The following is a 23,660-nucleotide window of genomic DNA, read 5'->3' as shown; positions in this document are numbered from 1 at the left end:
AACAAACCAGACACAGTTCATTTTCTTCAGCATCAAAAGTTGCCCGAACTTAGGATTGTTTTTTTTTAATTCTTTTACGGTGTGCATAGCCCCAGTTTGGGTCGTTACAGAGTTTCAAATTATGTGCCATTACTCATCGTACTCTAAAGCGTGTAGCTAGACATTATGCTTGAATATAGGAATAAAGTAAAATATTCAGCTAATTAGTATAATAGTACAAGAAACAAGAAAAGCTGATTTCCCGTAAATGTGATGCAGACCATGTAAAATCCACAGGCCGTTAAAATGGTTTCCAGTCCAATTCCTATACTAATTGGCTTATTCCCATGAAATCAACCCAGCTCAGCGGCGTCTCTCAAGGCCATAGCTCAGCCGTACCATGCACCGCCGGGCCGGTAACACGCTCTACGTGATTCACGGTCAAACTCACTCGATTTCTGAGAAATCGTTGGGATATCAACAAGAAGTATTTATTATAGCTCTTAATGTGCGAAGGGTTAGCTTTAAATGGGGTGTTTTCTTGGAGGACTGACATAATTTCCACGGTTTAAGTGATGATATACTGCACTTCCAAGAAAAACAAGATATAGGCATAGAGCTTATTAATTTTGAAAAAGAGTTATTTCCAGGAGCGACCTATTTAAGATTTTTTTTCATGTTAGTGCCGATCAAGTCTCTATAATTTTAGGAAATAACGTACTTTTAAATTTGATTTGTTAACAGGTTATTTGAAGTTTGCAAAAACCTTCACCCAACTTCTTCAATCCCGTAGCTGCCTGACTATAACTTCTCGTTTTAATGGCATGCAACGTGACGATAGTTTTACCTTTTTTAAGATCGACATTGATAATTAAACAATTCTTTAGACTTTATAAAAGAAGCTTCTTTAAATTCGTTTTATTTTATGGCAGATTCACTCACATACGAAACAAGGGCGGATCCAGGACACCATTTTTGGGGGGTCCCCAAAAAAGTTGATTCAAAATTTACGGTGTGCGGGTCGGGGCCCGCTTCAAGGGCCCCGGAAAATTGTTGGATTCTATACGCTCTGGTGCGTTCTGAGTCAATTTCTGACCACTTTAATCATTTCAAAAAATCAGCAAAAGATGGTGGTGAAAGCAAAGGTGCCCTTTTTGGCGACGTCACTTAAAAAAATAATTGGGTTCTTTTTTTGGGGGGGGGGGGCGGGGGCATGGCCCCCTTTGCTCCTCCGGCTCCCCGGATGCGCAACGGATAAGAAAGCATTTTCATTGAAATACAGAAATATATGTTTTTTTAATGTTTTTAAAATTAACCGAGTTCGGTTTATAATGCGCAAATGAGCTGAGCTGGGTGGGTATATTTTATGATATTTTTGTAGCTTTGCGGCAACTTTTTCCGGTAATAGTGTTTAGGACCCGATCCTCTTTTGTCTTCAGTTTTAAACTGGCCTCTATCTTTCTATCACTCATAAGTGACTTCTCAACAACCTCAAACAATCATCTTTCCTTATAGGCTGCTATGTTTTAAAATATTATTGACCGGAAAAATATTATACTTTCTTAATTAATGTCATAATTTTAACGAACCCTCAGTTCACCACCTTGCTCTCTTCCCATGACATTCCTGTTGCTTTTCAATATCGCCAGCTACATTCTCGAGTCCATGCAATAAAGATATAAATGGAAGCCCGAAATAGTCTTGTACCTTATTTTTTTCCTTTAAAAGCAATGGTTGTCATAATTTTTATCAGGCTACTAAAACTAGTAAAACTAAAAGCCTCTATGTTACAAGTTTGTGATCGAAGCGAAAATTTCCAATCGTCTCTTGATGGCGCTGTTGCGTCCGCCATTATAAGGGGCCTTTGTGCATCTACCCTGCATACGTTGTTCGTATTCAAGTTACAGTCGATTCTAGTTAGGTATTCACCTCATCGACTTTATTCATAATAACACTAACAACTGTATCATGGCTAGTGCAACGACGACGAAGAAGAAGCGAGAAGGCTCGGGGAAAAACTGTGCCGTGATTGGGTGCAAAAACACCAGCAAGAGACTTCGAAAATGGAAACTGGCGACGTGCGAGTTACACGCACCGGAAACACACGAGTATTGTGTGTGCTTGCAGCCGTATCAAATGCACCGTTTTCCCGGTGGATCGAGCGCCGAAGCCGTAGCGAAACGTCAGCAATGGGTGAAAAATATTAACAGGTTGGACTTTAAACCTTCCAAATATAGTACGGTGAGTTTCTTTTTTTTGGATTTGAACATTGTACATGAACACTGCGTGCATAAACCTGTTGTGATGCTCATGACATTGGAAATTCGACAATTCCGGCTGGGACTTGGGGAAGTCTATGTTATTAATTTGGGTCTACACTTAGACTGGTTCCTGGTCCTCTCATATATCATAGCTGTCACTCAGGAATCAGTTTAACAGTCAATAGTGGGGGACTCTGATAAAGTTCTCAGGCCAACACTATACAGCACAAATATCTCATCAATTTTTTTTATATGTTTAACTCAATTTTGTTTTGTTTAAAGTCTATCCAGAAATGATTGATAGTGTTTGTTGAGTTTCATGATTCTTCTTGATTAGTTGTGATACAGGAGTGAAAAAAAGGCAAACTTTTGATAAGGCCCCCCCCCCCCCAAAGAATACTTTTGCTTCTGATTACATGGCCTTTGAAAATAGGGTAGGTAAAGATTTTTTTTTTAAATTCCGTGCCAACTTTCACCATTCTGTGCTGACAGTGCTAGAAGGAAAATTCCGTGCTACCCTGTAAGCACAGAATTCTTTAGTTGGGGGATATACGCATGCGCAGAACCTATAAAAAATTGCTCACAAACCTAGAAATACGATTACCGTCAGCATAAAACCAAAATGGCCACCCGACCCATTTTCCAATTGCCCGGCCTGAGTATTTTTCAAGATGGTCGCCAGCTTTTTTCTTGAAATGGCTGCCACTTGGACTTAGGAAATGACATACATGTAGTTCCTAACATCTTTATATGGGCTAGTTGCAACAGACAAAGAGGCCAAAATAATGTCACTGCTTAAAATTTATAATTTTTTTGTCTTTTTTTATTTAAAGGGAGGCAGCCTCCAAAATGGAAGTGGGCGGGGAACATGGTGTTTTGTTTTACTTGGCCTAGTGTACAGAAAGCTAATTTATCAGACCAATCGTTTGCATTTTGTTTTTGTACAGGTTTGTTCTCTTCATTTCTTTGAGGGTAGACCGACGCCCATTAACCCAAACCCAACTATAAACTTGGGATACAACAGCAATGTAAGTTTAAAGCAAGCTTTAAAAACTTACTCTACAATTTCAGGAAATAAAAAGTATTGTTTTCTGTGGAGGGTAGACCTTGGAACCAGATTAACACAATGCAAGGTCTTCAAATGCAAGGTTGAACAAAATGAGACTATGTTATGCATCCTGCCTTTAAAGAAAGGTGAAAAAGGAAGCTTTTAGTCATTCAAGAGAGTCCACCTGCTAGAAAAATTGCATTTTAAAGAAATTAATATTTTTTTGAGGGGGGGGGGGAGGAAACTACATCTTCAATACCATTGTGCATCGTAAAACAATGAGGTTCAACTCTAAGATGCTTCTAAGATATGACCCGCTGTCAAAACAGTCTTGCCTCCTCTTGGTTTTACTTTCACTGTTTAAGTTTGGTTTTGCATTTTCAAAGACATATAGCCCTACTACAAAATGAAAAGATGCTTTCCTCAAAATTGAATTATGGCATCAAATATTGTTGGATTTAGTGTCATAGAAATTTGGCACTAAAGTTTACGATAGAGGCCCTTGTTTTAGCCATGCCTGGTGTCAACATGAAAATAGGGATATGATGCTATGTGCAAACCTAGTATAGTTTTCACCGTTCACTTACGCCTTACGAAGGCCCCTTTTAATGGTCGAAGCATATATTCCAATCTATTGTGCAATGCAACTGCCCTGTGGCGGATTATCTCAACAATAGCTAGCACAATACTTTCGTCATCCAAGGAGCCTGTGTGGCTGTACAGTATTCCAGCGTGCTTGGCTTGCTATTACATGTACATGTATAGAGAGATGTACAGGGCGAGTAAAAAAAAAAGCGAAACCCAAATGTCGGGACTATTATTTAAGTGAAGTTGTGCATGTAACCCAATTTGTGCATGTATAGCATATGAAAGCCCAATTCATATGCTTTCGTCGAGTACAAGAATCATTCAAATCACTCACGTACATTTCAAGTTACGGATTTTTAAACACAACCACCGTTTTAAAGTTCAGTCCACGGATCACAAAAAAAGGTGTGCGTTCTTTCGGCAAAACAAAAACAATTCACACACGTTCCAAGCCTATATATGTGATTTAGTTTCGTTTTGTCGAAAAAAACACTTTTCTTCTTGTGATCCGTGTCCAGAACTTTCAAACGGTGGTTGTGCTTAAATCCGGTAGCTTGAAACTTATGAGTGATTTGAATGATTCTTGTATAAAGAAAGCTTATGAATTGGGCTTATATCCTAGATTTTGAAAGGCTACATGCAGAACTTCACTGAAGCAATGGTCCCGACATTTGAGTTTCGTTATTTTTTACTCACCCTGTAGAAAACCATAAGAAAACTAAGCCTGTCCTGTAGATGGACGCTTAACAAAGGGAGGGGTTTACAAGGTAACGGATTTGCTCATTATGTTGTACTGACACAACAATGAATCACCAAAGAATAGAAAATTTACGGAAGCAAAATATCCAGAATTCTGGCAAAATTTGGTGCTGGCTGAAATGACATCACACTTTTGCTCATAAATAAGCAAACTTGCATCAGCATATCAACCAAAAGGGCTCCAAAATGCCCTTAAAATGGCAAAATGACAATTGAAAATAAGGTTAATGGGACACAGAGGTAAATTTATTAGGACTTTATTATTATTACATGGCCCCTTTAAAAAAACCTTAGTAACCTTAGTCACCTGCAACGCAAGTTTGGACCATAAGGTAAAGCCTTTCAGACCGAAGTATAAAAAGTCGTATACTGACTCGATAAAATACTGACTCATTAGTTGTATTTGAGCATGCATCGGTGCACAGAATGAGACCAGTGACGATGAATCACGCGTATGAAAGTTCGAGTCCAAAAAAGGTTAAAGAGATGTGATTTCTAAAGAGTCCAAATTTCATGTGACACCGACCGGAACAATTGTTTTAGTTTGGAGGATCATGGGCGCGCAGGAACATTTGCAATTATCCGGAAAAGTACGTATACCTACCGATTTAACGAGAAAATCCTCGCTCAAAGTGAAGATAGGACTGGTATCAAACAACCAGTGGAATTATTTCGCCTGAAATGATATCATTCGTGGTTTAAGAAAATGTTCCCGCGGGCGCTGGCACAGATTTTTACGTGCGAAATTTAAAGCGAAATAAGGCACTCAAGGCAAATGATTTTATGTATATCCAGACTTGTTTTTATTTATCATTCCTTGGGGGTCACAGCTATAACCTGTTGTTGGCCCATAATCAAAATTTCGTTTTGACAAAGACTTCTGCTGCATGCATGCAGTAGCTTTGTGTTTTTCGTGATCCGTTTGTGTGTTCGGTCTTTGTGGACTTATTTCTTACAGTTGTGATCTGATACACAGTACCCTCTGGAGACATGGGAATAATAGGTAACAAAAGATTGTATTCGTCTTCACACGGCAATTTCTATACGTATTCGCAAGGTTATCACGAAGTAGATGTATAAATTTTACTCAAAAAGTAGGAATTTCCAAGGTGTTTTGATCCGTCGCAAAGTGACTTTTTTTATGTAAGGGATATTAAGTCCGAATTTCTGCTCAGGAAATTAAATCTTGTTCCAATAGGACCATTTTAAAACTATATACTTTCAAACTCGAAAATTGAGAACAAAGAATGTCTCAACAAGAATACAAATTAAATTCCAGTATGTGTGATTGGGTGTTTATCGGAGACAAGTGTTCTTGCCGTGAAGGCGGTCAACCATATAGTAATCGTGGCTCAATCATTGGTGTTGATATAGCTCAATTTTATTTCCGCATTTGAACAAGTAAAAAAAGCGTTTTCTCCCACGTGTTGTTTTAAAATTAATCGACAATAGCTGTTCCGAAGAACTTATCTGGCGATTGTACGTACCACATGTGCAAAATCGCGGCGCGCGTCTTTGGCATTTCATTATATATGCTACCGAGTACGGCATTTCATTATATATGCTACCGAGTAAGGCATTTCATTATATATGCTACCGAGTACGGCATTTCATTATATATGCTACCAAGTACGGCATTTCATTATATATGCTACCGAGTACATAATGTCTAGAAAGGGCCCCTCCGTAAAACCGATTGAAATTTCGCATGAGCCTTTTTTTTTAATCAATCGCTGTGATTTTAGGGGAACACCAAGTGTGTAATTTCCGTGCAAAAATCATCGTTGATGAATCAGTTTCTCTGATACGCCGTTGGAACACACACGGAAGAACCAGTTAACTTCGTGTATTTATAGGAATTAGTAAACGACATATTGCCAATGTCACATTTTTTTTTTAAATTGAACTTCACTTTGCTTTAGCCGAATCGCGCCCAAACAGTACAGTACGGACGTACGTGAAGGCACGGCGGCAAGGTACCGTTTTAACAAACATTTCTTGAGGGCGCTAGAACTTTTTCATAGGATTGGTAATCGGGCACGCGTATCTTGTGCACCATTGGTTACGACATGACGGGTACCAGGTGATTTAGGTCACGTGGTTGATGGGCGCCATGTTGTTCCCAAAGTTCGCGCAGTGCGTGCAGCTTGGATGATCTCGTTTTAATTTTTAGGCAAATTGTCGCTGTATTCTCCAAGATTTAACTGATCACAATAAAATTGAAAATGACTGGTTGCTGTGCCAAGGGTTGCTCGAATCGTCCAGAGAAAGGTTTCAAGATGCACAGATTTCCCAGAAACCCACACAGACGAAAATTGTGGGAAGAAAAAGTCAACCAAAGCCACTTGGATGCGAATTGTAAACCGTGGTTTGCTTCTCCACACGCACAAATTTGTGAGGTAGGCCTGGAGCCTTGATAGGAAGGATAATCAAGGGTGTTTGTTTTTTTGTAGGGGGGGGGGTGGTCCCTGTCTCTGGGCTCTTGTCCTTCATCTCAGGCGTTCACAAAAATGCAAAACTCCTTCGAACAGTACTCGCCCAGTTGGAGAGAGTGTTGAGACAATGATAACAAAAATTAGCGTGAGGATGCAACATTCTTTCCACCCAGATCAGCAGATTTCTTCCGGAAAATAATGTACAAATCTTGATGCAATGCAAGAATAATCGTTGATTTTTCTTCAGCTGCTCAGACTTTGTCCTGGAGTTGGACGGGACCATCTGAACTTGAGACTAACTTAAAACTTGATTGAGTAATGTGCCAAAAAGTGAATAAGAATTAGAGCAAAAAGGTGTTCCTTTTATTGATAGTTATGCAAAGAGTTGGAGTTCACAGTCATTAAACTAATTACTATTACAATTGTTGTTATTTTTTTATGTAAAGGTACACTTTGAAGGGCACCATTTTGAGCCACACCGAGTCGACGGTAAGAGAAAGTTGAAGTACAACGCAGTACCGCTTATCTTCGGTGAAAAAGCTCAGCAAGTCACGCTGAGTGGATTTAGACCAATCCTACCCATCCCTGTACCAATGCCAGAACTCCTCCCAGCAAACACTGTACCTCATGACCACGCCTACTCAGCCAGTGCCACGCCTCAACGGATGCCTGTTGTCTTTCCAGGCTCAGATTCTAAAGACTGTAAGTGTGTCATGTTGATATTAAATGCAGAAGCTCCCCAACTCCCAATTTCTGGGCCCACTTGCCACTCCCCCACCCCACTCACCACCCGGCCACCCAACTCATCTAAAAGGGTGCCCCTTTCTTAAAAGAAGTCTTAAAGCATCAATCTATTGTCATTGTTTCTTGTATAGCCAATCTCAATGCAGATGAGCAACTCCATGCTGATGATAGCGACACTCAAGAAGACATGGCAACATCAGACTCCTTGACAGCTGACAGTACTTCAGACAACCTCACTAAGATGAGAGAAAGGATCAAGACATACCAAGCCAAGATACACCAACTGAGGAGGGAAAAGGGAACAATACTCAAGAAGAAGAACAGACTAGAGAGCAGCATGCTCAAGATGTTCAGAAGCGATCAGATAGAGGCCTTGAGTCGAGGAGGCATGCGAGGCATCCAATGGAGCAAGGAGACTATGAACATGGCACGCCGATTATGGCAAATGTGTGGGTCTAACGGCTATGAGTTCCTCTTACAGCAACACTACCCGCTGCCATCTGTCCGTGCTCTACAACGTGCTCAGGAAGAACAAAGAGCCAGCCCTGAACTCGACGAAGTGGTTGGTACGAGTCGTGCAACGTTGCTACCTCAGGAAATGTTTGGGAGTGGTTTCCACAACTAAAAGACTGGAAGACATTGTAGAATTGTTCAGTGTGCATTACATCAACAACAGCATCTTAGGTGCTATATTATATAACATTTGACAGACCCTTTCCATTCAGCGGCCATATTGAGATATTTTTATAAGAGGTCAACGCAGGCATATCAATATGGAACAAAAGTGCTCACCTCAAAGATGGCTGCTGTGCAAAGAATCTATTCTGCAGAGTTGTACTGTCTTTGAGTCCTTAAAAAAAATGTAGTTCTCAAAATTCACTTGATAGTCTAGTGGTGGTTGGAATCAGATGGGCAAACGTTTTCTCACAGCATAGAGGCCACATGCTAACAGTTGTATATCGACACTTTGTGAAAGCAAAACAGCGTTGTCTACTTTGTGATATACTCATTACTTTCCATTGTGTTCATATTTTTTGTGAAGTCTTGTCTACTATACTATTGAGTTGTTATAAACTTTTAAATAATGTTAAATTTAATTTTCATGAAGTAAGTAAACTCAACATTTTAGAGAAAACTGGAATCTCATTGGATGGTACTACCGGTGGATACAATGTGGAGGGGATTTCACAACTCTACATGGTGCATTAGCAATGACTGTAAGCCTTACATTATTAATTAGGACACAATATGGCATTGTCAGTTCGCATAATTTGGTGTCTGCGCGTATTGTTAATTGAGTCAAATTTTTGCGTTTCTGTCACATCTCGGTTCAATTTTAAGGCTCATGTTATACTGTATGGAAAGAATCTTTGTTGATCTGAACTGTAGCACAAAAACAGGTTAGTGTATGTAAAGGGACAATCAAGTGAATTTTACACAGGAGCATATCCGTTCCTCTGAAGTGAATCAAAACTATGACACATCCCTTTTTTGGTGAAAAACATTTGCAAAGGAAACTTTTTTAAACAGTTTAAATGTTTCATGTTTTTCCTGACAACGGATGGCGCTGTTACTGTGATATCGCTTCAGAAACACACTCTTCCGATTATTAGGGTTTTTCTCTTGAAATTGTAAACCCAAAATTCTGCTTATTGAAAACATGGGTACATAAAGTGTAAGTTCTTGTTGTCTTAGTTACTGTCGTCATAATGCAACAAAAATGAACCACTGAAAGCAGAAAAATTAATGTCTACAGCAAACCCCTCAAATTCTGGTGACTTTCTATGCTGGAGAAGATGTGAAACTGAAGTTTCTGCTCGAATATGGAAATGTGCATTGGCAAAAAACAAAAAACAAAAGGCAGCTATAAAGTGAAATGGAACACAAAGCCTAGGTACATTTCAAGGATTATTTATATTATAAAGTGAGGCAAACCTATATCAATAGTTTCCTGAATACGTTGTCACTTAATATTACAAATCTTGATGTATTATTTCAGGTCTTTAATGTCTTGCCTGCATCACCTCATCCACCTCCCTCCTCCTATCCAACTCTTCTTAAAAATCTTCCGACTTCATTATCACAGCCATAGGGCCAACTCCACCCCCCCCCCCCCGGAAAATCCTGGATCCCCAATGCTACACGTTATCCTTGAAGTCGGAAGATTTTCAAGAAGAGTTGGATAGGAGGAGGGAGGTGGATGAAGTGATGCAGGCAAGACATTAAAGACCTGAAATAATACATCAAGATTTGTAATATATATTAAGTGACGACGTATTCAGGAAACTTGTGATAATTAGGTTTGCCTCACTTTATAATGTAATTAACATTGTTCGGGCGGGGTGGGTGGGTAGGTTAGGGGGAGGACGATTACCCCTCCCCCTCCTACATCCCGGCCACCCAAACCACACCCCCCCCCCCCGATCTTATGTTTATCCCACAACTGGAAAAAAATCTTAGGATAGAACATCCGTGTTGGCATTGAGTAACTTTTGCGATATGGTCAGTGTTCATTTGGGCTCGGCAAAGGTTAACTTGCCAAAAAACATTAATGTGTGTACAAATCACATATTCCAGGTGTTTTGTGCCATGGTGCAGTGGTGACTTTTGGTTATTAACGCAGGTCGGCAGAAGATGGAATTCATAAGATGGATTTTTTTTTGCGTCTGGTCGGGTTGATGTAAATTCAATATAAGGTTTTACCCTTCCTTCACCGACGTATATAAACACTGTATACTCAGCGTGTTACACCCCCGGCCTCCCGAGTGAAAGTGAGAAAAAAATTTGGGTGGGACTCGAACCCTCGAGCTGCTTTCTAGCGCATACGTCTTACCACTCGACCACCGAGCTTGCGGGACAAGTTGGCTGGTTCGAATCGGATATACGGAAACGGGTTTACGGCAATGAAACTATATTCGTAAATCTATTCCTTCAAGATTAAGATTAAGACAGACTCACCGTACGCCAGTTTAATTAAATCCTACCCGTGGAATCACAAAATATACGGCGGCTCATTATTATTTTGTGATCCCATATTTCTGGCGATCAAGTTTGTGACTTGTGGCCGGCTGCAACTGGGTCGTTCACAGAAACCCTCAACCAAGTTGTGGTGGGCAGAGGCGGGCTACATCATGGCCCACAGTTTGACAACCATTTAAGGGGTGGTTGGGGGGGGGGTCTTGATCTTGATCTTGATTAATATAGATGATAAGCTCCTACAGGAACATCACTCAGCTTGGAAGGGGTGGACATGCTATTGACGAGTGCTGAGGGATCTAAGGATATCACTAAATTGATTGGTGTCTCCTATGCCAGTAATGTGCTGAGGGAGGTCGTTCCGATCCTTGCTGGTCTGATAGAAGAATGAGTGTTGGAGTCCTTTGATATTGGTGAAGGGGATCTGAAGGTAGTTGGGTTTTGGGCGTCTCGTTATTATTTCTGGCTGCCTAATGGTTATTTCAGGTGGAACTTTAACGTCGATCTGTCCATTGAAGATTTTATGGAAGTTTGTGAGGCGCTGTACGTATCTCCTATTTTCCAGGGTGGGTAATTCCAGTTTTTCAAGAAGAGCAGTAACAGATGCAGAATTGTCCCAGCTATATGTGTTAGTGATAAAGCGGGCAGCTCTTCGTTGAACCATCTCGATCTTCTGTTTATTGGTGGCTGTAAAGGGATCCCACACTGATGCACAGTAATCGAGATGCGGGACGGACTAGGCTTGGAGTTTGACCTTGGGTGGGGCTGAACCTAAGTTGCATCTAAGAAAACCAAGCATGCTGTTTGCTTTAGCTGTGACTGCATTGATATGAGTATTCCATTTCATGTCCGATGAGAGGTGGACGCCAAGGTACTTGTGGCTTTGAACTGATTCCAGAATGTGACCAGAGAGCTTGTATGAAGAGTGGATGATGGTTCTCTTATTGGTGAATCTGATAACACTGCATTTTTCTGGTTTAATGAGGTCGTATTCTTTAATTTCCAGTGAAAAACACATTGCTTCCTTGCTCAATGGGTTTTCTGTCGGATTTTGTGTAGAGTTCTATGGGCGCGTAGTTACCTTTTTAACTGTCATTCCTTGAGGGCGCTAGAACAACGCAGCAGCAGCTGGTGATTGTTACGGGCGCCATGTTGTTCCCAAGGGCAAGGTTCGCGCGGTTGATGTAAATTTTCGCTGTGCTCTTCAGGTTTCAGCAGGCCGTAAGGCCTAGGTCAGGGAGTTGAACATGACTGTTTGCAGTGTGAAGGGCTGCCTTAATCATCAAGAGCGGGGTTTCAGACTGCACACAATCCCTAAAGTCCCACACAGACGGAAAGTGTGGGAAGAAATACTTCGAAAAGTCAACCAAACTCAATTGGATGCGAATGGCCAACCGTGGTCTGCCCCGCCACACTCAAAAATTTGTGAGGTAGGCCCGGGCTTGGTTTTCTTTTTTTTGTGAAAACACAAGTACTGATCAGCTTTAGCGTCCAGAAATCCCCGAAAATTTCATGTTTTGGATTGTTTACTTATTCTATTTCAAACATCTGGTTGAAACTAAGGAAACCAACCTAGGCCTAATGTCTTACTAAACTTACAAAATGACTTACTCCTTTAGTATTGCCATTCCCGAGAAAAGACGAAAAAATCCTGATTGTTTACATCGGAAATGACGAGGTATGATATGTGTTTCCCGTCGTTTTGTACAATGTACGATACATGTTGTGTTTGTCTAGTATACATGCTCATGAACAGAAGTAACCAATCACCAAAGCACAAAATGTGATTTCTTACACGTCCCCAAAAGGTGAACCCTATAAATGGCTGGAATCTTAACTTAGCACGAACAGCCCAAAACTTTTTGGGGTTGCAAAAGTGGACCCTGAAAGTTGTTCTTGCACAATAACACAAGAATATACAAAAGATTTTAAAGGATAGTTGTTTGGATGTTTATATCCTACATTTAAATGTACTTTCCGATTAACATCATTTTGTTCAAAATGTGTTTTGTAGCCCAATTGGGCGTATTTCAAGACGCAGTGTCCCAAGGCCAGTCTGGGGGATAACCACGCTATTTAGGTCACAAGAGTTGTACTGCACTCTGTAGACCATTAGACATTACATGCAAAATGTGAAATCGGTCAATCATCATCATTGGGCGGCCGCAGCCGAGATGGATGCAACCAAACTCTTCCAGACTCTCTTGTCTGCCATGGCCGTGGTGATGTCATCGACGTGCTGGCTCACATCATGGCATACAGTATCAACTTAGTTGAGGGGTCTCCTCCCTCTGTTGGGGGCAAGGCAATCTCCAGCAGATGAGGTCAGAGACAACTTGCTCTTTGGCTCTGTAGCAGTGGCCGGCCAAACTGGAATCGGTCAAAGTGTCGTGTGCTAAATACTATGGCACTACCATCAACATGGTCAATTGATATTTCTGTCACTTTTCAGAAGTAAGCAGTATCAGTGACAGTGTGGCCATCTCGCACTCTAGTAGACCTAGCTAGGGCTTAGTAGTAGCTTGAGTACAAGTAAGTACTTGGCCTGAACTAGATTTTCAGTAGGCCCTACTCTGGAAACAAAATGGTCTTGACATGTAGGCTGATCAGCTTTAGCTCTGCTACAGTAGCCTGAGTCTGAGTAGGCCTCCTCAGACTCAGCCTGTACTCAACTCTAAATGTCTGCTTGGAGTACTTGATACTTGGATTTTAGGACTTGCCTCCAACACTGGAAATGAGGTCCTACATTTCATTGGCCAAGATTGTGTTGTATTTTTTTTTCAGCCAATTGTCTACAACCACTCCCCTAAATTTGCTGTTGCCTTGTCCGACGATTCCTCCATCCCAAAGTCAATGGAGTAGTATTCTAGCCAAACACCTAACGTTATGCAGGCATTTTTTTTTGTTAGGAAAACAACCTAAAAATCTTGATACAGTGCCAAAATAATTGTTGATCTTTCTTGAGCTGCTCAGACTTTGTCTTGGAGTTGGACCGGACCATCTGATCTGAGATCTGATCTGTTTGAGTACTGTCCTAAAAACTGACTTAGAAATAGAGCAAAGTCTAAGAATTGTTCCTTTTTTTATGATTATGCAAAGAGTTAGGGCTTACAGTCATGAAACTATTTATTACAATTGTTATTATCGTTACTATTTTTTCTGTAGGCACATTTTGAAGAGGAAGCATTGCAGCCATTACGAATGGACGGTAAGAAGAGGAAGTTGAAGCCCATGGCAATACCGACCCTCTTTGGTGACCGAGCTCGGCAAGCAGTACCAGCCATCTTTGTTGACAGAGCTCAGCAAGCCAAGCCTATTAGATTTAGACCAATCCTACCCGTCCCATCACCAGTGCCAGAACTTGTCCCACCAAACACTGCAGCTCAGGACCATGCCTGCACTGCCAGTGCCATGCCTCAACCCATGCCTCAACCCATGCCTCAACCCATGCCTGTTGTCTTTCCAGGCTCGGTTTCCAAAAACTGTAAGTGTGTAATGTTGATAATGCATAACTCCCCCCCCATCCCCCCACTCACCCCAATCCAACTCTCACCCACCCCACACCACTCACGCCACCCACCCCATACAACTCAACCCCAGCCCACTCAACCCCACCCTACTCAACCCCAGCCCACTAACCCCACCCCACTCAACCCTACACCACTCAACCCTACCTCACTCAACCCCAGCCCGTTCACCACATACCACTCAACCCCACCCCACTCAATCCCCCCACTCAATCCCAGCCCACTCAATCCCAGCCCACTCAATCCCAGCCCACTCAACCCCACCCTACTCAACCCCACCCCACTCAATCCCAGCCCACTCAATCCCAGCCCACTAACCCCACTCCACTCAACTCAACCCCACCCAACTCAACCCCACCCAACTGAACCCCACCCCTCTGAACCCCACCCCACTCAACCCCACCCCACTCAATCCCAGCCCACTAACCCCACTCCACTCAACTCAACCCCACTCAACCCCACCCAACTAAACCCCACCCCACTCAATCCCACCCCACTCAATCCCAGCCCACTCAACCCCACCCCACTCAATCCCAGCCCACTAACCCCACTCCACTCAACTCAACCCCACTCAACCCCAGCCCACTAACCCCACCCAACTCAACCCCAGCCCACTAACCCCACCCCATTTACCCCCATACCAACATGCTTCCTTACCTATCAATTTACAATTATTAAATTCAGTTGGCAAAATTGATAACAATATTCTGAAAAGAGTGGCCCAGACATTTTGATCAGTTAAAGAGGTGGGGGATTGGCATATTTTAGAAATTCATTATTAGGCGAGTGGATTGAGCCAAACAGTTTGGGTGAAGTTGTAACTGGCGTACTTCCAGCAGATTTTGGTATTTTTTTATCCTTACTAGGTCATCACAGATTAAACTTACCCAGAATCTCTGTTCAAATGACGTCGTCAAAATGACCACAATAATTGCAACCCAACCAAATGAAATTGGCAGAACAGCTAATGAAGGCCTGTAGGACTTTATTGTTCTCCGAAAAACTTACAGGGAGCGGGTTAAATATTGAGCCTGTAGCCAGCAAGGATCCAGTTCCAATTAATGTATGTTTTGAATTGAAGGGCCAGTAGAACCTTTTGATGGCGTCATTTGAACATGAAGCAGAGTTGTAATGACTCGAGTCAATGACTCGACTCGAGTCCGACTCGAGTCACATTTTTTGGCGACTCGACTCGACTCGAGTCCCGACGGGTAAATGACTCGACTCGACTCGAGTCACTGCGAGCAAATGACTCGACTCGACTCGAGTCCCTCATCAGAATGACTCGACTCGACTCGAGGAAGGCTAATAAGACTCGAGTCCCAAAATAAAAAGCAAAACTTACTTGCGAAAATATTTGCAATGACTTACGCTGCGCCGTTCGCGTTGCCAGTTTTTGTTCACGTCACGTTAATGTTCGCGAATAATGTAGGTTTATATACAGCGGCAGTCTGTTTCCTTCCTCCATAATGAAACAACAAACATACACCGTGTCGCGGACTCCCACCTTGTGGTTCTATAGCATGTAATGCTAAACCCGGAACCGGACTTAAAACGCATTTCTCAATCCGTGGTTTCATCATTGGTTTCGGGCGATTTTGAAGTTCTTGGTGGAACGCTGGCTAAATTCATGTCCCGATTTCACACACAAAAATGGATACGGACGGGTCCACCTTTAAATAATCAGAAACAGTTTTGTATAATGCAATTAGGTTTTAACGTTGTCAGCGATCATCTAGACCCGAGGCCAAACCAGTTATAAGACCGAAGTTTCACATCTTCTTATCTGTGACGTGAGCTAGCAATGGAAACTGTTGGTTGGGTACCATACAGCATACTTTATGTCTTTGGATTTCCGTAATAGACTGGTGCCTTGTATTCTTTCTCTCTTGTGTTTGTTGCTTTTTATTGTAATTAAGTGTTCAAATATTTGTGACTCGAATTGACTCGAGCTAAATACTTGACTCGACTCGACTCGACTCGACTCGACTCGACCACACTCTGTGACTCGACTCGACTCGACTCGACCTTGTTGACCTAATGACTCGACTCGACTCGAGTCACTTCTTTAAAATGACTCGACTCGACTCGAGTCACAAAAATCAGTGACTCGTTACAACTCTGACATGAAGGCCCACAGAGATTCTGGGTAATTTTGATCTGTGACCTACATGTAGTCGGGGAGCATACTATAAAACTCAAACCAAAATTAGCTGATAGTTTGATAGTTTCCACATCCACTAGTTTCCACATTTAAAACACTTTTTCGGCCATAATCCACTCGCCTATCTAAAATGAAAGGCCCTCATTTAAACCATGCGAAAAATTTGGGCGAGTTTTTTTACAAGTATATATGATTTTAATTAATCTTGTCTCAATGTTCAAATTGCAAAGACTTGCTCAGTACGACTTTACTGTGTTGAAAAACAAAATGTAAAAAAAAGTGCCCCTTTTTGGAAAGAGTTCGAAACAAATTACAAAGCATCAATCTATTGTTGTTGTTTCTATCCATTGTTTCTTGTATAGCCAATCTCAATGCAAATGAGCAACTCCATGCTGATGATAGCGACACTGAAGATGACGAAGATGACATGGCAATCACAAACTCCTTGACAGCAGACAGTACGTCAGATAAGCTCACTAAGATGAGAGAGAGAATGAAGAAGTACCGAGCCACGATACACCAACTGAGGAGGGAAAAGCGAATACTCGTCAAAAAGAAGAGCATACTGGAGAGTAACATGGTCAAGATGTTTGGAAAAGATCAGATAGAGGCCTTGAGTCATCAAGATAGAGGTATTCGGGGCATCCGATGGAGCAAAGAGACTATCAACAAGGCACGCAGGTTATGGCAAATGTGTGGGTCTAACGGCTATGAGTTCCTCTTACAGCAACACTACCCGCTACCATCTATTCGTGCTCTACAACGTGCTCAGGAAGAACAGAGAGCCAGCCCTGAACTCGACGAAGTGGTTGGTACGAGTCGTGCAACGTTGCTACCACAGGAAATGTTTCAAACTGGTTTCCACAACTAAGAGACACGGAGGACATTGTGCAATTGTCCAAGTGTGCTTGACAACAACACCACCTGAGCTCCAAGATATTTGACGTTTAACAACAGACCTTTTCCATTCAGCAGCCATATTTGAGGTATTTTACTCAGGTATATATCCATGTGGAGCAAAAGCATGTACCCCAGAGATGGCTGCCGTGCAAAGAATCTATTCTGTAGAGTTGTATTTGAGTCCATCCCAAGTGTTTCCAGTAAGAATAAGACATGTTCCCAATTGGAGCAGGCATTGTTTCCCGGTGGAACATTCCAAGCATTCCAACTTTTAAGATGTTCCCTTATTTACCATTTTTCCCAAATTTGGTGAAGTCTTGTTTCCTTGTGAGTTTTTATAACCTATAATAAGTAATTATTTATGCACTTACATTTATATTCACAAAATATAAGTACACTCAAAATTTAAGAAATACTGGAATCTCATATAGTAATGCTTGCGAACACAGTATGGAGGGATTATCACATTTCAGCATAGTGCAATATCTATGATTATAAACTCAAGTTACATTATTCATTTGGACAGAAAATGGCATAAGAAGTTCCCATAATTTAGTATGTATCTTTGCATATTGTTATTAATTAAGTCAAATTTAAGTCATTTCAACAATATTTGCTATAACATACTGATCCTCTAAATCCATTCATTTCTGAAATTGCAGCAAAAGCAAGTGTGGTCCATTCCCTTTAACTTCGTACAGAAAACAAACAAACAAACAAACAACCCCAAACCCTGAAGCCCAAAAAAATTCAAAACAAGCAAAACACGATTAGCATATTTTAAGGGACAATGAAATGAATGTTTCACTGGAGCATATTTGTAGTTGTTGTGATGTCACTACAGGAACACACTTTTCAGATTAGGGTTTTTCCCTTCAGATTGCAAACCCAAAATTCTGCTTATTGAAAACATGCCTGCATAACGTTTTCTCATTGTCTAACTGCTATATAATGCAACAAAAATGAATCACTGAAAGCAGAAAAATAATCACAGCAAACCTCTCAAAATTCTGGTCACTATTCATACTGAAGCAGATGTGAAACTGAAGTTTCTGCCTTGAATGACATCACGGTTTTACTCATGAATATGGAATTTGCATTTGCATAAAAAAAACCAAAGGCACCAGCAGCTAAATGGAACAATTACATATACAATGTAGGCCCTTATCAGGTTCAGATATCTACTGGTGGCTGATATAGGATTATCCAAAGGGGTCGGGGCGCTGTGATCATAAATTCGAAGTTTTTTTTTTTTCAAGAATAGTTGGGGGGGAGGGATTTGGAAATAAGGTTTTCCCCACTATATGATATAATTAACATTGTTCAGGCGGTAGGGGGATAGTTACCCCCCCCCCGATCTGCCCTCATGTTCATCCCAAAACAGAGACATATTTGCTTGATATAGAATTTCCGTGTTAGCATTGAGTAACTTTGCGATATGATCAGTCTTCATTTGGACTCGGCAAAGGTATGATTGGTAAAATAATGTGTATACAATTCAGTTTAATGAAAAATTTCAGTTGTTTTCTGCCATGTGCATAGCGATAATCTGTTGATGTTATTTATATTTCGCATTGGCTTGCGTTGCAATTTATAATTTAAAATAAACCGACATTCTTGTGCTGAAATATTAAGTTCGATTTCAACTTTCAGTGATTTTTATTCAAAACAGCGTAACTTTCAAATTTGATATCCACCCCCCCCCCAATGATGAAGTGATGAAGGAACATTTATCACAAGACGTTATGTTGGATTTTTGGAAAGTGAACTTATTAGGCCCTATTATCAGGGGTCCGTTACATAGGTGTAGCCAGCGGGGGGGGGGGGGGATTTATCCCCCCATTATTTTGTAAAGACTGCCCTTTTCCATTCAAATACCCTCTTTTCACCAGCGCTTATCTCCCTCCCCCAATATTTTTTTTTTTTTTTTTTTTTAAAGTGCCCTTTTTTTTCAGAACAAGTGCCCTTTTTTAAAAAGAAGTCGTGCCTTTTTTGTGCCGTCGGCCGTTCCGGGTGCCTTTTTTTGTTTTAATTTCCCGCGCATGCATGTATCGTCCTAAAAAGCACCATACATTGTCCGTTAGTGTGCATAATCGTCGGTTTTGAACAGCGCCCCTATCGATAGATACGCCATAAAGGATAGGCTAAACCCGGCCCATGGGGGGGGGGGGGGCGAGGCATGACAAGACTTCAAGCGAAAAGCCATTCTGATTCAATTAAATAGAATTTCGTGCACTCTGGAAACATCCTTTAAAAGGTTAAAGTGGTATCTCGGGAAATGTTCAAATTAAATACTAGCTAACTTTGTCAGCTAAATTCTGAAAACTACAATACGCAAAAACCTGAACGAATCCTGCAAACGCCCACCCCATAAATCCGCGTATTGTTGACGCATGCAAAAGATGAATATATTTCCCGAGAGCAGAATTTGTATTATGGCCCTAATACAGTCAACTGTTTTCCGAATTTTGAAATTCAGAATTTTCTTTGAACTAATAATTGGTTAATATCCTGTGATTTGCATGCCTGTTGCTCCGCGAAACAAAACTCATCATAATAATCTCAATAAAATGAACACCGAACTGGCTAGTCACGATGAGTGCTTGCTCATGCTGATCGGACAAAAAAATCCAAGAAAACACACATCATTGCTAACTATTAACTAAATGGGGAGAAAAATGCACGATATCATCCTGCAATTATTTTGTGCATTCGTCGTGTGCCCGGCAGAAGGGCATATGTGCATATGCCCTTATGCAATAGCGCGTAATCACCAAAATGTTCCCAGCAAAAGGGCATATGAAGGAAACTGCATCCATTTTAATGAAATTTAAACATTTGATTCAAAATGCGCGCGGGGAAACATTGGAACCTTTCAATGCAAGTTTCTTGAAAATGATTTTTGCGTCAGAACGCTCATATATGACCCCCGGGCACCCGACGTATTATTGCCACGATGACCGATAGGGGCATATCTTAGTGTATTAAAAACGCTGTCTGTCTGATGTCTATAATGATGTCTGTGTGTCAGGGTGTTTTTTTTTGGTAAAAGGCCTAAAAACTCTGATTATGCTGTCATCCAGCATATGGAGGTCCTTTGGATTTCACTGTCCTCTGAAGTCACAGTTGGCACAGGAAAAAATAATTTATTTTTGTTTTTTGGGCAAATGTGTTTCTTTGAGACTTTGAATAGTATTATTACAACATTATCTCTATGAAAACACTCCAAAACGTAGTCAACCTTACGGTTGCGAAGGCTTTGCATCGTGCGCTGACAAGCAAAGTTAATCCGCTTACGTATACTTGCCGCCACATGCAGACAGAGCAGTGAACTACACCCCCAAAAAACATCGCTTTTTGAACGTTCTGTTTTTGAAACAAAAATATGCTCAGTATGATCTTAATGTTAATGTTAAATTATAATAGTAGAACAAATTCTAAACTTCATGCCCGTGAAAAAATAATCGCCGTTATTGATGCAGAAACGTCAATGTCACTGGTAAAGCTGACCTAAAAATCGTGGAATAAACATTCGAAAAGGTACCCAAATCAATAAATTTATCTCAATTTCTAGGAATCCTTACAATTATAATTTCACGAGTAGTTGGACACTAATATCATCTAAGTATATTCCGAATTCCAGCTTAATCTGTTGATGCAAATGCTTGTGTTACATAGGAACCTTATTAATATTCGTGAGGCTTGAAAAGATTGACAGAAATTGCAAACACCATTTGTTACAGCTTTGAAAAATGGACGTACTCAAGCCTATTTTCCAAATGTTAATGAGAAATACTGAACATATCGAAACGATTTATATTGTTGGATCATTATAAGGGAAACAAACTCCAAAAGTGGCATGGAGATACGTTCTTCAAAACGGGAGAAAATGATGTTCATAGATTTTGCCCGCGAACATCAACATTTGTGTGTAACGGTAATATTATGAGCTTGTTCATTCTAGGGATTCCAATGAAGGATTGTACACAGCTTACAGAACACAGCACTGAAATTGATTAAGGCAAGGAACTTGGTCACATGCATGTGTCCAAAAATGTTCACGGTGATCAATTGACCATTGTGAAGTGAGGCGTGATGGAAATTTAATGAAAATCATAGGGGTTTAGGCCAAGGGGTATCTGCACAATAACAAAATCTCAAAATTATTTAGAGTTTTTGTAGTTATTTCGGAAATATATAGACGAACACTTTTTTTGGGGGGGGGGGGGGGACATACTCTATAAATTAGGCCGATTTACATCTAACTTTCCCTACCCGGAACCAATTAAGGCCTTTTCACATCATCGTCTCACCTATAATACCCGTGTTGAAATCAACATGTTTAAATAGCGGAACAGGGTATCGACGCAAACGCCGGGAGGCAAGGCGTGTATACTGTAAAAAGGTTGGATAAAACACTGTTGGGCAATATAATTTACCCAGCATTGGTATGAAATGACCTTTACATTGGGTTGAATTGGGTAAAAACTGTCAAACTATTGGGGAAGAATTTGCCCAAGAGTGTAGGCAGTCGATAATTCGACCAGCATTGGTCGAATTATCAACTCATTTTGCCCAACCTTTTACAGTGTACCCTTCAAAATCACACCGGTGTCAGCCGGCGGTAGATTTTGGATTTTCTACCCGGGTAAGAGCCTCTCACCCTGGTCCATTCCGAGCACGGTTGGATTTTAACCGAGTATAGAGCGCTGGACCTGCCTGTGTTGAGTCCGTGTTGGATTTTTGCTACATGTATCTTATAGTGTAAAAGGGGTTCAATCCCCGTGTTGGATATTGGACCGTTTTTGGATAGTGTGAACTAAGCCCCTATAGATATATATCAGGGGTCCGTTAATAATATTCCCGTTCCACTAGTTCACCTTAAATACTATTGTAAACAATTGGATTTTTAATTAGTGCAACAGACCAAGGGAAGATTCCTTCAAAAGATTTAGATTAAGAATTTAGCGAGTTTTGCTAATTCTAGTCTCATATTGCAAGCAAGCACAACACAGTTCCGCAAGACATCGGGTTTCACCTCAACGACATCTGGCTCCCACTCCTTCAGACTGATGGGTCTCCTATACCCTAGGTCCTTAACCTTCATCTTAGACTGATGGGTCTCCTATACCCTAGGTCCTTAACCTTCACCTTAGACTGATGGGTCTCCTATACCCTAGGTCCTTAACCTTCATCTTAGACTGATGGGTCTCCTATACCCTAGGTCCTTAACCTTCACCTTAGACTGATGGGTCTCCTATACCCTAGGTCATTAACATTCATCTTAGACTGATGGGTCTCCTATACCCTAGGTCCTTAACCTTCACCTTAGACTGATGGGTCTCCTATACCCTATGTCCTTAACCTTCACCTTAGACTGATGGGTCTCCTATACCCTAGGTCCTTAACCTTCACCTTAGACTGATGGGTCTCCTATACCCTAGGTCCTTAACCTTCACCTTAGACTGATGGGTCTCCTATACCCTAGGTCCTTAACCTCCACCTTAGACTGATGGGTCTCCTATACCCTAGGTCCTTAACCTTCACCTTAGACTGATGGGTCTCCTATACCCTAGGTCCTTAACCTCCACCTTAGACTGATGGGTCTCCTATACCCTAGGTCCTTAACCTTCACCTTAGACTGATGGGTCTCCTATACCCTAGGTCATTAACCATCACCTTAGACTGATGGGTCTCCTATACCCTAGGTCATTAACCATCACCTTAGACTGATGGGTCTCCTATACCCTAGGTCCTTAACCTTCACCTTAGACTGATGGGTCTCCTATACCCTAGGTCCTCCCTCTATTGAGACTGCCACCCTACTGTTCCACTTCAGTGGGCAGTAAGCTTGCTCTAGGATCCCAGCTACTTGGCATCCACACAGGATGCAACTTCACACTTCATCGCTTTCGCTTCTGCTACATAAGTGTTTTCCTTCTTAGAGTTTAGGCATTCTCCTGAAGACGGTCAGAGCATACTGACCGGAACGTCGAGTTTATACCATTCTCTTAGTTGAGAAATCATTTGCACATGGTATTTCCGCAAACCTTTCATTATTTAGTATCTCCATCATGCAAAGCCTCAAATCTTACTTAGACAGATGGTGTTTATCTGAGATCAACAGAGGGCGTTCCAGATGTATAGAAATTTCGTAAAGTTTAGACAGTAATCCTGGCTCAAATCAATTTCTGGACACAAATTACAAATTGACACATGTTGCAACTTGGCCTTTCTATTGTGGTCGTTTTATTGGTGCATATAGTTGCTTGCAGACTT

General features: G+C 41.2%; 2 protein-coding genes across 3 annotated transcripts; both read left to right on the top strand.

Annotated features, from left to right (window-relative positions):
- The first annotated feature begins 1,818 nt into the window (after positions 1-1,818).
- Positions 1,819-9,316, top strand: LOC119737683. Of its 2 annotated transcripts, XM_038212219.1 has the most exons (4): positions 1,819-2,220; positions 3,188-3,268; positions 7,517-7,772; positions 7,946-9,316. In XM_038212219.1, exons 1-4 carry the CDS (start codon positions 1,948-1,950, stop codon positions 8,437-8,439), a joined length of 1,104 nt encoding a protein of 367 aa, XP_038068147.1. In that variant the 5' UTR covers positions 1,819-1,947; the 3' UTR covers positions 8,440-9,316. The 2 variants fall into 2 exon arrangements, with proteins under 2 accessions (XP_038068147.1, XP_038068148.1); XM_038212220.1 differs by lacking the exons at positions 1,819-2,220; positions 3,188-3,268 and adding an exon at positions 6,721-7,034.
- Positions 9,317-11,927: 2,611 nt separating this feature from the next.
- LOC119737684 lies at positions 11,928-18,194 on the top strand. The gene is made up of 3 exons (XM_038212221.1): positions 11,928-12,220; positions 13,956-14,274; positions 16,844-18,194. The coding sequence occupies exons 1-3, from the start codon at positions 12,038-12,040 to the stop codon at positions 17,350-17,352; spliced, it is 1,011 nt and encodes a 336-aa protein (XP_038068149.1). The 5' UTR covers positions 11,928-12,037; the 3' UTR covers positions 17,353-18,194.
- Positions 18,195-23,660: the final 5,466 nt, after the last annotated feature.

Source organism: Patiria miniata, unplaced genomic scaffold, assembly GCF_015706575.1.
Source record: "Patiria miniata isolate m_02_andy unplaced genomic scaffold, ASM1570657v1 HiC_scaffold_3, whole genome shotgun sequence".
Lineage (NCBI taxonomy): Eukaryota > Metazoa > Echinodermata > Asteroidea > Valvatida > Asterinidae > Patiria > Patiria miniata.
Note: the sequence above shows the minus strand (reverse complement) of the source record. Positions and strands in the feature narration are given on the sequence as shown.